General features: G+C 33.7%; 1 protein-coding gene across 4 annotated transcripts in view; it reads right to left on the minus strand.

Annotated features, from left to right (window-relative positions):
- Positions 1 to 14,013, minus strand: part of Chd1 (chromodomain-helicase-DNA-binding protein 1) — a 150,216-nt gene that overhangs the window by 29,346 nt on the left and 106,857 nt on the right. For all 4 annotated transcript variants that reach the window (XM_069827179.1, XM_069827180.1, XM_069827178.1 and 1 more), the window contains 2 exons: positions 11,214 to 11,456; positions 3,045 to 3,212 (listed from right to left, as the gene is read on the minus strand). In XM_069827179.1, the coding sequence (XP_069683280.1) occupies positions 3,045 to 3,212; positions 11,214 to 11,456 (411 nt within the window). The remainder of the gene's footprint in view (positions 1 to 3,044; positions 3,213 to 11,213; positions 11,457 to 14,013) is intronic.

Below are 14,013 nucleotides of genomic sequence, written 5' to 3' on the forward strand. Positions count from 1 at the left end.
GTAGAGATTTATATATACAAAATGTTATTTAACATATTCGAGGATAAAAGGTAAAACAATGGACTTACATTTGGGGCCAATCAATCTAATTGGAGTTTCTGGTGATTTCCTCGATCATAAAATAATTAGGAATGTAGTTATTTAAAAGGTAAATGCCAGATTGGTCCCATTTTCACTACAAAGATAGAAACAATTTTTTGCAAGATGTGAATACTTTTTTTTCCACATTCAGCAATTTTTGATAAAGTATCAAAACAAATATGTTTTCTGCCTTTTCATATTTAGTTGAAAATTCAAATACTAATGCACAAGTATTGTTTATGTCCAGCTGTCAATAGAATTGGACACAGAGACATTAATGTAGATGTTAGGAAGTCGGAGGTTGTGGAACAGTGCATGTTATTCACAAATCCCTAGTGATTGTATATTGTGAACATGTCTGCTCATATGGCCAATAGATGGCATAGGTGTAAGCAGACTGGCCAATAGATGGCATCAATCTAATCTAATCTAATCTAATCTAATCTAATCTAATCAACAATGTGCCAATCCAAACAAATAGTCGACTGTCGTGAAACAACCTTGCAATTAGAGTGACTTCCTTCAAATCCATTTTAATATTATCCTCCCATCTACGTCTCGGCCTCCCCAAAGGTTTTTTTTCCCCTCTGATCTCCCAACTAACACTCTATATGCATTTCTGGATTTGCCCATACATGCTACATGCCCTGCCCATCTCAAACGTCTGGATTTAATGTTTCTAATTATGTCAGGTGAAAAATACAATGCGTGCAGTTCTGCATTGTGTAACTTTCTCCATTCTCCTATAACTTCATCCCTCTTAGCCCCAAATATTTTCCTAAGAACCTTATTCTCAAACACTCTTAATCTCTGTTCCTCTCTCGAAGTGACAGTCCAAGTTTTACAATCATATAGAACACCCAGTAATAGAACTGTTTTATAAATTCTAACTTTCAGATTTTTTCACAGCAGACTAGATGGCAAAAGCCTCACAACGGATAATAACAGGCATTTCCCATATCTATTCCATGTCTAACCTTCTCCCGAGTGTCATTTATATTCGTTGCTGCTGCTCCAAGATATTTGAATTTTTCCACCTCTTCGAAGGATAAATCTCCAATTTTTATATTTCCATTTCGCACAATATTCTGGTCACGAGACATAATCATATACTTTCTCTTTTCGGGATTTACTTCCAAACCTATCGCTTTACTGTTTCAAGTAAAATTCCCATGTTTTCCCTAAGCGTTTGTGGATTTTCTCCTAACATATTCATATCATCCGCATAGACAAGAAGCTGATGTATCTCGTTCATTACCAAACCCTCTCTGTTAACCTGAACTTTCCTAATGGCATATTCTAGAGTGAAGTTAAAAAGGAAAGGTGATACTGCATCTCCTTGCTTTAGCCCAGCGTGAATTGGAAAAGCATCAGACGAAGCTGGCCTATACGGACTCTGCTGTAAGTTTCACTGAGACACATTTTAATTAATTGAACTAGTTTCTTGGGAATACCAAATTCAATAAAAATGTTATATAAAACTTCTCTCTTAACCAAGTCATATGCCCTTTTGAAATCTATGAATAATTGATATACTGTACCCTTATACTCCCATTTTTCTCCAATATATGTCGAATGCGAAAAATCTGGACAATAGTCGATCTATTATGCCTAAAACAGCACTGATGATTCCCAATAATTTCATCTACATATGGAGTCAATCTTCTTCTCTTTGTCAGACTGTATCAGGATATTGATATTGTCAACTGATTTGAATTACCAGTATGTTGTAGTATGGTCTTTCATTCAACAGATGTTGGCACTTTCATCACGATAGTGAGAAAACAAAATGGCTGGAGCACGCTTGATGTTCGAGCAGCGAAAATGCATTCTGAAGTGGTTTATGAGGTTTGATAATGCTGTTAAAGTGCAGCGTCAGTGGAGGCGGGAGTACGAAACAGAATCCCCAACCCGCCTAACAATTAAATGCATTATTGACAAGTTTGAGGCACATGGAACGATTTGTGATATTCACAGAGGAAGATTGGGAAGACCACATATAGCTATAAGTCCTGCTTTGTCGGCTCTTGTGTTGGAAAGGTTTGTTATTTCTCCACAGAAGTTTGCTACGCAATGTGCACATAAAGTGGGGATTAGCAATACAAGTGTACGACGAATTCTGAAAGTTGCTAAATGGAAAGTTTACATTCCACGATTACTGCATGCGATTAATGATGACGATCCTAATAGTGGAATGCAATTTTGCGAATGATAACTGAAGACGAACAATTTGTGAACGAAGGTAGTGTGGTCTGATGAGGCCCAGTTTAAACTTAATGGAACAATGAATCAGCGTCTACTGGGCACCGGAAAATCCGCATGTTCATGTGGGTAAGGCAGTCAATCTACCAGGGGTTCATGTGTGGTGTGGACTATCATCAAGGAGCTTAGTAGGACCATTTTTCTTTGATGATACTGTCACTGGAGAAGTGTACCTCGAAATGTTACACACAACAATTTTACCAGGTGTATGTGCGCTTTATGGGGCTGATGATGAGGTCTTCTACCAACAGGATGGGGCACTACCACACTACCACCTACCCATACGAGCTTTCCTGGATGACTATCTGCAGGGACATTGGATTGGACGAAGAGGGCCCATTGAGTTCCCCCCACAGTCACCAGATCTAATCCCTATAGATTTTTACTTGTGGCGAACTGTGAAAGATTAAGCCTATCGACATAAGCTGCATGTGTTGGAGGATACAGCTGCATGTGCAGCGATCTCCATTGAAACATTGACCGACACAGTTGCAGCGACCGCTCGTTGTTGCGTTATGTGTCTGGCTGCTAACAGCGAACATTTTGAACATCTAAAGTAACCATGCGCTTAACTGAAGACAGTACTACATGTGTGATCAGTATTTAAATGTAAAACAAACACATAATAAATAGTTTTCGTTCCTTAAAGAGTGTATTCATTTTTTGGAGGACTCTATTAATCTAGTAAGACTTTCACTTACCCAGTCTTTGCTCTCATCATCTGCTTCCTGCTCCGTATTAGGAACTTCTTTGTCTTCTTCAAAAGCTGCAAAACTTGCCACTTTAAATGCTGAAAGGAGCTCATCACCAACAGTTGCAGGAGCTTCGTCACGAGTTTCTGCTCTTCTCAAGATCTCGTCAATATCACACTACAATTAACAAAAGTGAACATCCATTATGGCATTAAACTCAACCTATCTTAAATTTATTTCGTAACAATAAACATTTCGACAGACTTTTATCTTCCTTAGTGGACTATGAAGCAATCTTCATTCAAGAAAAAATCATAGACTTTTCAGTGTAACATATATGAGGAGCTCCAAAACAAAACCCATTAAGTCCACCTCCGATCAAAATTGAGTTTGAAACGGATTCTTACTCTATGAAATGTCCTACATCGATCTACAGTCTCTATTCGGTTCTCACTCCATTGCGTCCCTGTTAAAAATGTGGTCGAAATCGAGTGTTTGTTTCAAAATCCATTCAGTCCACCGCTCCAGTCGGAACAAACCCCGTCAACAGACTCAGACTTCTGTTTATTCTGCAGCCATATCATATTAATAATTTTATTAGTTCATTGTTGCAGCTGCATCTGCTGCTGGAGGCATATCAATGTTACTGTGATGGCATCATTGTTAGTGTACAAATCACACATTTTTAATAATTTAAGCAGAAGAATAAAATTGTATTCGTAGAAAATAAGTCAGTCTCGCAATAGTGTTCTAGTAGTAGGTGCCATGGAGGGAAGTGTGTCTGTCTTAGAGGGATCTTCATGGTCTAGAAAGAGGAAAAGAATGATGGAGACAAGGCGAAAGAAAGTATATGAAGCCAGGTACAATATTTAATTAAATCTCCAGTGTAAATTAAATGAAAATAATGTGGTTCTGAGTTAAAGTGTTCGTAAAAATGTCATGGATAGACGACTCCACAATTTTATTCTAGATATTATAATGATTATGGTCTAATGGAATTTGAACCTCCCGGTAGTCACAAGGAAGGGCACTTCAAATACTGTTCGAGCCCCATATATAGTTTTATAAAGCCCAGTAAAAGGGTTTATGCACATCATTAAGAAAGTGGAATAAGACAGGCTTCTTGCTTTATTGATGTCTGTTTCATCCACGAAGAGGCGACGTCAACGAAAACACGATTTCGGAAAATTGAACAGTCTTGTTGTAAAATGTATGGTAAGAGGGTTTTTGAATGTAGTAATCATGTTCATGATAGCGTACATAATAATTTATGTATCTGTAAGCATCTCAAAAATATTATTTCCAACATGGGTAGCACATTGGTAGCGTGCCCGCCAATGAACTCAAAGGTTGCGTGGTCAAACCTGGCCCAGGTGGTGGATTTTAAGTTTCTAAAATCCACAGAACATCAAATATATTACCCTAAAGATATTCAATTCAATGTTACAAGTGGTTATGTCGCGATATAACCAAGTTGTTAGAGCAACTATAACCAGAATAAAAAAATTATTATTATTATTATCATTCTTATTATTATTATTATTATTATTATTATTATTATTATTATTATTATTGGTAAGAGGTGCCAATAACGAGAAAGATTCCAATCTGTTCATTCTTTCGTGCTCTCTTCGGTATCAATGTCGACTGAACATTATAGCATGCAACACACTGGCTGGAATGCCCACTAAGGAAATAATGGGTGACGATTGTAGGTCAGAACAGTTTCAAAAAAGAGACGATCTATTATTACACTTATATCAAACTTGAAAGCATGCGAAAGCCATTACTCTCGCGGAAAAAGTAGGAGATTGTACCTTCTTTCAAATCTCAGTATAAGCAAACTACACAAAATTTATAATTCCAGTGTGTCAGACTCTTTGAAGATAAAATGGTGGTTCTTTTAAAACACCTTTTTCACTGAATTCAACTTGGGGTTTGGTACACCTGCTACCGACACATGTAGATATTGTGCAAGAATGCATCATGAAGTGCAATCATCCGTCAGCGGTAAGAAAAAGGAAGAAACTCATGCTGCAATCATCACCCACAAAATCAGAGCAAAGAAATTCTACAAAATGTTGAAAGAAACTCCACAAAATTCTGACACACTTTGTTTCCATTTACAACAGGTTCAGCCATGGCCGAAACTACCAATAAGTATGTTAGACAGATTAGTTTCTATGCATTCTATATTACAGATGTTGAGAACAAATCCCCTAACTTTTACTGCTGAACTGAAAACCAGGCAAGCCGAGAACCAAAAAAAGTAATTTCAGATCTTACAAATTTTCTTAGCAGACAGAATTTTGATGAAGCTGTCTCCATTAAAAGGCTAGTTCCAGACAGGTGTGGAGGCCAAAATCGAAATTCCAATCTTGTACATGCTCTCTAGTGGTGGCTTCTGCAAAAATCACCGCAATCTGTGAAAGACATATGTATGATTTTTCCTGGTCGAGCCATTCATATCCTCCCAACAGGTAGAGCGTTTGACATAATAGAAAAAGCATTGCGAAGGCACTCTGAAATATTTATGCCTAAAGACTACCACAATTTCTGTCGTAATGTGGACAAAGTTTCCGGTCTTGGGATAGATTAGGAAGTTCAAGATTTCAATGCATTTACCTCCAAAGTTCATAAGCAGGAAGGGATCAGTACTATGAAAATGATACGTCTGATGAAGAAAATAAAGGCAGGTAAAACGAATGTAAATGTAGCAATGAATGTGTCATATCGACTTGATCATCATAGACATTCGAAATCATTGTTAAAGAGAGGTTGTCATGTGAAAGATATAACTCAGCCCTTGAACATGCCAGTTTGCCTAGGTAATGTGAAAACTGCAAAGAAGGGTGATGTGGATTGTTTGTTGAAACAAAGATTTGGAGATGAGTGGAGGAACATGCCAAAACTACAGTTTTACGCAAACATTGTTGATTATCGGAAAAAACGACAAAGAATGAAGAGGAAAATGAAAGATGTGATTGTCTTGATAAGGAAGAAGGTTTTGGAATGATATAGCATTTTCTTTTTTGTTTTGATTTGCTTGTGAAGATGAATAAAGCATAATAGTCAAATTTTGGACCATTAATTCACTAACAATCACTGTAACATGTACTGGTACGAGTTAATTTTGCTTTAGTAAACTTGAGTTCCTAAAGTACATACTTGTATTTCGTTAGCTTCCATTTCAAAAACTGTTTTGTCCACTTGTAGGGAACAAAACGAGTTAAATCCATCCGATAATTTTTTTTGGAGTTGCGATTATTCCTAATTTAGATGCAACTGATTTTCAGCGCTAGTCATTTTCTTATCAAGAAAGAGTCCTTTTTACAACAATGGTTTCTTTCAATTTTTTTATGCACAAGTTTAAGCGGTAGAAGTTTTTCGTCTTTTCTGAAAATTTATGATTTGTGGACTTAACGGGTTTTGTTTCGGAGCTCCTCATGTTGTCACTGTCTATCTACTAGTCCAGTGCCATTGAGGCTTCCCCACCTTCTTCACACATATGCATGTTTTATGCAGAGCGCAAAGCATGAATAATACTCATATTAACTTATGCTGCAAACATAAGGGTAGACATAATTAAAATAGTAAAATCCAAAGTGAGAATTTAAAAAAGGATGAAATAAGAAAGAAAGCAGTATTGTTAGATATTGGCAAACAGATGAAATTACACAAACGTGAACAGGCTAGTGAAAACTGTAAAGAGGAAACGTATAATAAGGAATATTATGTTAAGTAAATGTATAAGTGTGATTCAGCAAAATAAATGCAAAATCAATAACAAAGGAGATTTGCTTAGGATGATTAATAATGAGTTTCAAATAGAAAATACAACAATACAGAGTCATTAAAATAAATAGCTGCCGCATGTATGGCATGTGCATCTTAGGGAAATGACACTTTCTTCCTCCATTTCTTAATATCTCTGCTTCTTTTTTTTTTTTCATTTCTTCCCTGCTCCGTTTGTTGATTTCTCTATTTCTTCTTTTTTTTTTGGCGCTTTTTTCTGGATTTATTGACTGCTCTATTTCTTCTTTTTTCATTTCTCCTTTCTTACTGCATTTTTTGATTTGTCTATTTCTTTTCTTTTTTTGGAACTTTTTTCCATTTCTTGATTGCTCCATTTTTTCTTTTCTTTTTCATTTTTGTTTTCTTTCTTTATTTTTAATTTCTTCTTTTCTTTTTTGGTGTTTCCCTTCTTCCTCCATTTCTCAAATTATGTATTTATTCTTTTCTTCTGAGAAGAAACTGCACTGGAAGGAATGGTGAACGGGAGAAAGTTCGGGGTAGAAGAAGATTCAGATGATAGACAACATTAAGATATGTGGATCATATGTGAAAACAAAGAGGACGGCAGAAAATAGTAAAGATTGGAGAATGCTGGGTTTGCAGTGAAAGACCTGCCCATGGGCAAAACATGTATGTATGTATGTATGTATGTATGTATGTATGTATGTATGTATGTATGTATGTATGTATGTATGTATTCTTTTCTTATTTGGTGTTTCCTTTCTTTCTCGATTTCATGATTGCTCTATTTTTCTTTTCTCTTTTCATTTTTTCTTTCTTTCTACATTTCTTGATTTCTCTATTTCTCTTATTTTTGTCATTTTTTCTTTCTTCCTATATTTCTTGATTTATTTCTTCTATTTCATTTTTCTTTATTTCTCTATTTATGCAGTAGTTTGAAAGGCAAAGTGTTTCACACGAATCCGCACACATTAGAGGAACTCCAGACTAATATTGAGCAAGAAATAAGAAGAATTTCAGTTGAAGAGCTTAGATGAGTGATTGACAACATATTCTCGCAATATCAAGCTTGTATACGAGCGGAAGGTAAGCGTCAATCCAGCCCTGCTTTCACAGTTTTAGGTAGCATTTTACGACTGATGCTCGATCCGCCATCGAGGGGCCAGATCACGTGCTCTAGTAACCATATACATTAAAGACCCTGTATTTTTGTTATGACTATTTGTGATATATTCTACCCCGGTTTTGATAAATTACATTTATGCAAGCCTGACCATTGGAACATGCCTAAATGGACATAGAGATAGATCACTGATAAATTGTAATTGCAGTGTAGGTAAAGAATAGCAGCTATTGATTTTTAAATAGAGCAAAAATTAAAGAGAATAGTAAACAGCAAACTGTGCTGTGACGAAGATTGAATGGTTTAATTATTAATAATCGGAAAATGTTTTTCATTATAGAATGTATATGATACAATCAATGACCATTCACTTATTAAAAGAAGCAATAATTTTGATTATAATAAATGTGCACCATGTTCCATATAATGATGAAAGGAAATTCTGTGCAGATGTGATGCCATAGAATATTATATTGTATCTGTTAACTGTCTAGTTGAGATAGCTACAGTAGTCGGTATTTAATAACTTAATTTTATAAAGAGCTTAATTATTAGTCCTCTTCACACTTGAAATATCATGTATTTTCGAGGTAATGAAAACAAGTTTTCCTTTTCGTAACTTACATAGATTATACGAAATATGAGGGCAAAAAAGATGAAATTTGATCAATTTAACAGTAGGAGGTCACAAACAAACAAAGTCTAAGAAATTAGCAGTACTAGTACTAAAAAAAGGGCAAGGTTGGTACATTTAGATTAGAAAAGTTAGTATGAATAATATTAAAACAGTACAAATAGTAATATGTAAATTTTACTAAATTTACTTAAACACTAACAGATAAGTGCATACAGAGGATGAGTCAGGAGGAAAGCTACGTGGTGTGAGGGGTGATAATAGTGGTGATTCTGAACAAAAACGTTTATATGAACATATGCCCTGTTTTTCACAATATCTGACATACAGCTGTTTGAAAATCACGGGCATCAGTCTCATGTCCTTCATCAGCACTCACATGCGTTTGGAACCAAAACATTAGGTTGTAGTAGCATTAATGAAATGTATTCTGAACATTGGATCGGTCGTGGTGGAGTCATTACTCGATACTAAGGTCACCCAACCTTATTACATTGGGTTACTGTGTGTGGGGTTGGCTTAAGAGCGAAGTCTACAAGTGCAAAGTGGAAAAAAGGGACGAACTTCTCGCTCGCATTTTACATGCTTGTGTTCAAGTGAAAGAATGTTCGAATCAGCTTAGATCAGCAACACAGCAGCTGTCTACAAGACGGTGGACTTTTTGAATATGTTTTATAAAGAAAAGTACACAATTAAACAGCACATAAGGTAACAATGTTTTAATTTACTATCACCTGCACTTTTCCTGTTCTTCATTGTTTTCATTAGTTTTCTCCAAAATCGTTAAGAACAGGACATATGTTCATATAAACTTTTTTTTCATAATCACCAATATTATCACCTCTCAAAGCATGTACCTTTCCTCCTGACTCACCCTGTATATGAAATATTTATTACTTTTCAATTTCTTGTCCTGTATTTAGTATCACTAACTCACAGGTTCTCTCTTATTTTCTTAATGAACAAATTAAACTATGTGATATCACTGCATATTAAATCAAAGTTTTTAAATTTATTTATAAACGAATTTAAATTTATTTAATGATGTGTCAATATAAGTTGACTCCCATTAATTCGCAGTACCAGTAATTAATACACAAACTTCCGTAAAATATTGAAAATCGTGAATTATATGCAAAATTTTTATTATTATTTGAAGTCAATTAAAAGCAACTCTGGCAGGTTTAATTACTAAAATACACTCCAAAATCAAATGCAAAATGTGAAACAGTGCAAAACATTTTGAAACATAAAATACAGTGCGTATATTTTACCTTCTCTCACTTGTATGTGCGCAGCTGCACATCTGCGAGCAGGGGAAGATAAAATGTATGCACTGTATTATACAGTGTGCTGCAGTGGGTAAAATCTTAGAACAAAAAATACAAGTTTTACAAAATATTATAAGATCAGGCCCAGCCTTTTAGAAGTCCATCAAGAAAAACAGAGCATTTATACACCTACCATTCCATATTATGAAGAAAAATACGAACTCGACGATATAGAGGTTAGTAGATCTACTCAATGGTGCTAGAGGAACAATTTCAGGCATCCTAACGAAATTTTGAAAATTTCTTTCCCTGCCTACATCTATTTTAAAAGAAATAACTATTGCCACTATCAGGGATTCCCTACAAATTTTAAAAACCATTGCCATTACCTACCTTAATTATATAACTTTTCATGATTTTCCAATGTTGTAAATTTGAAGTTACTTGAACTTAACATCGTATTTAATGCATTATCTAAATTTATTATTATCTGGTATGCTTTGTCTAAGGGCAAAACCTCGAAATTTGAGGAAGCAATAAAATAAAAATAGTTTACCAAAAATAATCTGTCATCTTTTTTGTTTCTTAGAGAATTGTTAATTTTTTCTGATTTTAGATAGCAAATTTCTTGAGCGGGAGAAAGTGTAAATTGAGTAAAAACGGAAATGACATTACTTCACCCTCCCTCCCCTCAAAAGAAAGATCACATATTAACTCTACACAAACTATTGGCAGTCAACTGTATTATATATCTTAAACAAAGAACATTTTCCAAGTAGTAATATGCCAAATTATCAGGTCTGCTTCATAAAAGAAATTATACAATTTCATGCAAATATATTATACTGTATCTCTCGCTCTTTCTCTCAAGATGACTCAGTTATAATATTCACTTTCATTGGATTGTATATATGAGTTTCTCTCTGCATACCAGGATGTATGTGATGCTTCTATTTTCTCAACAACAACAACAACAATAGTAATAATAATAATAATAATAATAATAATAACAATAACAACAATAATAATAATAAATAAATAATAATAATAATAATAATAATAATAATAATAATAATAATAATAATAATAATAAATACAATATCTTCAGAAGTGACAATTTTAGTTGCCTTTTCTTACTTCCTCTCATGCAACATCTTTCCAAAATATCGATGAATGCTATGGACTGTTACGAAAATCTTTATTTATTGTTATTAATTTAATAGTAGGACTTTGTAAATCTGTACATTCAGAGTTTATACTTCATATGTTCTCAAGAAAAATGGTGCCACAGTTAAGTAATGGACTAGAGTAACTGCACTCCCTGAGAACTTCATGCATTAATCTAATAGTTTCTAAAAAGAAGAAACAGAAATTGTTTTATAGACATTACTCACTGTAGGTTCTTCATCACCATCTTCCTCATCTTTGAACAATTCTTCAGCACCAAATTTCAGGATAGCAGTTAAGTCTTCCTTATTGAATGGAGTTGAACTGCTAGCACCCTTTTTGTCTAACACAGTTCTACCTGTTGTATCCATTCGCTGGATTACCAAATGATCTAATACCATCTTTTGTTTTGCCCGTTCAACAATTTCTTCTTCAACTGAGCTTCGTGTTACTAAGCGATATATGTTTACCTGTAACCCCAAGAAATAATATACTGGTATAATAAGTTACTTTCTCCCTCCATTGCATACATCGCTGACTAGTAACTTGTTACATTGATCAGACTTCAGATATATATAAACAACTGTTCTTCCTCTGACACATATGAAGTGAGATGTAATGCCTGATAATAGATGTAGTACATAATATAATTATTACTAAACTTTAAATTTTATTAATACTTAAGTAAAGGACATTTTTAGTTACGAAATTGTGAATTTAAGTCGAAACCTAGGAAGACATTTTTAAACATCTAAATATTATTTATATCTTGTATAACTCCATCCACTTTGATGGTGAAATACAGGCAATAGAGATGGCATTAACACATTTTCTCTACAGAATAAATTCATTTCAGTGCGCAGTTATTTTGAGTGATTCAACTTTGGAATTCCAGCACATCCGGCGACAATGATATAACCTCTGCAGTTGCGAGCGTCGTTAAATAAAACATAACATTTTAACATTCAACTCTGGCTATACAAGAAATAACAACTAATAATTCTCCAATCTCCAGTAAAGTGTTAGATATAAAAAAAATTATCAAATTATTGTTTAAACGAAATAAAATTATCCATCTTTAACGGATACCCTCTCATTGCAAAATCCACGGTAATGATATTGCTGGCTTTTCAGCAAAGAAAGGCACCAAAATTTTACAGAAACAAATTCAAACTTTACCCTATTGTTCTGCAAAAATTATAATTAAAATAAACTTCCAGAAAGAACTGTTGGAGCACTTCAAAATTCAAAGTAATGACAAATCATGGGCAGTTATATTGCAAAATAAATACTTAATTCCCTAACACCCAAGAATTGAGGCTGTAGCAACATTTAGATTGTTAACAGGTCACGATTATTTGGCTGCACAACTTTATAAAATTGAAATCTTCAACTCTCCAAATTGTATTCTGTGTCATGAAGACAATTCTGCAATGAATAAGAATCACCTTTCGAGTTGTTTAGCTCTCAAGACATCACCTACAAGAACACTGACTGAACTTTGTTGGGAAGCAAGAAAGCAAATGGAATATATCCAAGCATTTGGACAATAGATTACTACTATGACTACTACAAGACAATAAAAATGAAGAAGATGACACATCCTTACTCATTATACAGTACATTTTATGTGTTTTGTAGCAATTAAGTTCTTTTGTCATGCAGCGAAGGATATTACTTCTTATGGTTTACTGAAAGACATAAGTAATCTCAAAAGTAAGACAAAATTACTTTATTATTAACTGATCGAAATTTAAATATATAATTGGAGCAATAGTAACAATAACAGGTATAAATAAGTGATTTCATTAATATAATCAAGAACTATTAATAATTGGAATAACAAATATATTATTAACAATAATCCAATAACATCTTAAATAATCCATGAATTAAAGAGAAAAAGCCAAAACAGAAAAACCTATAAATAAAATACTCATTATTAAGTGTTATCACAGTTTGTGGGCATTCTTTATTCCTTAGGAACAAGCAGTCCCCCCCCCCTTTTTTTAAACAATCACAGGTTCTTACCTGAAGATCAGATGGGAAGAACAAGGTAAATCATTGTTATAAAATTATAAAATTTTCTGGACTGGAGTTTGAAAAGTAGGCCTATCATGTATCATATCAACTAGCTTTGGCTCCCAAGCTGCTAAGATTTTCTATAAATAACATTATTTTCTTAAAAAATATGTGTTATAAATTTGAGTAATGTATTATAGACTCAAAAATGACTTAACTGTGAAGTTATAAATTTCTCTTATGAAACTTTTACTAAATAGATTTAATTTAATAGTGGTGGGAAAGACAGTCAGGTACAGCCAAGTTTAAAACTATGGTTTACTAATGTTCGTGAACAAGATGCTTGTGTTGATGGATTCCTCATGCGACATAAAAAAAAAACAGAGAAACTGTCTAAGAAAATGGGAAAAGACGATTTTGTAGCAACAGAAGTATGATGGAAGAAACGGGAAAACATAGTGTATAAACGAACACATGGTGAGTAGGCGATTTGTGTGCTAATAATATAATTCTGATTTGCATTTTTGTATTGTATTACAGTATAAGCTTACTTGATTTTAGTGAAAAGCAAACAACAATAGATAATTCATTTAAGTGCTGGTAATATAATTTATCCTTGCAGTTTTATATTGTATTGCAGTGAAAGCCCACTTGATTTTAGTGAAAGATTAACAACAATAAAAGATTTACTTAATTGGTGGTATTACAGTTTTGTCTTGCAGTTTTATATTAGGCCTATATTGTACGAGTATTACAGTGTACTTTATATTAGTGAATAAGCTTGTTTGTACAAATAAGTAATTTCGAAAACTGAAAACAACTTTTTCGGTCATTGTTATAAATCGGTTAATGTTATCAGATTAACAGAATTCAAAAGTGATCATAATAAGTGGCGTGCACTTTATAATTAATTTCCCTTGGAAAAACGTTTTCCAGATATTACTAAATCACCTATTTCATTTGTGTTTATTATAGCCTACATAATACAAAAATTCACAAAGAAAA

The sequence above is a fragment of the Periplaneta americana genome, chromosome 1 (genome assembly GCF_040183065.1).
Source record: "Periplaneta americana isolate PAMFEO1 chromosome 1, P.americana_PAMFEO1_priV1, whole genome shotgun sequence".
Lineage (NCBI taxonomy): Eukaryota > Metazoa > Arthropoda > Insecta > Blattodea > Blattidae > Periplaneta > Periplaneta americana.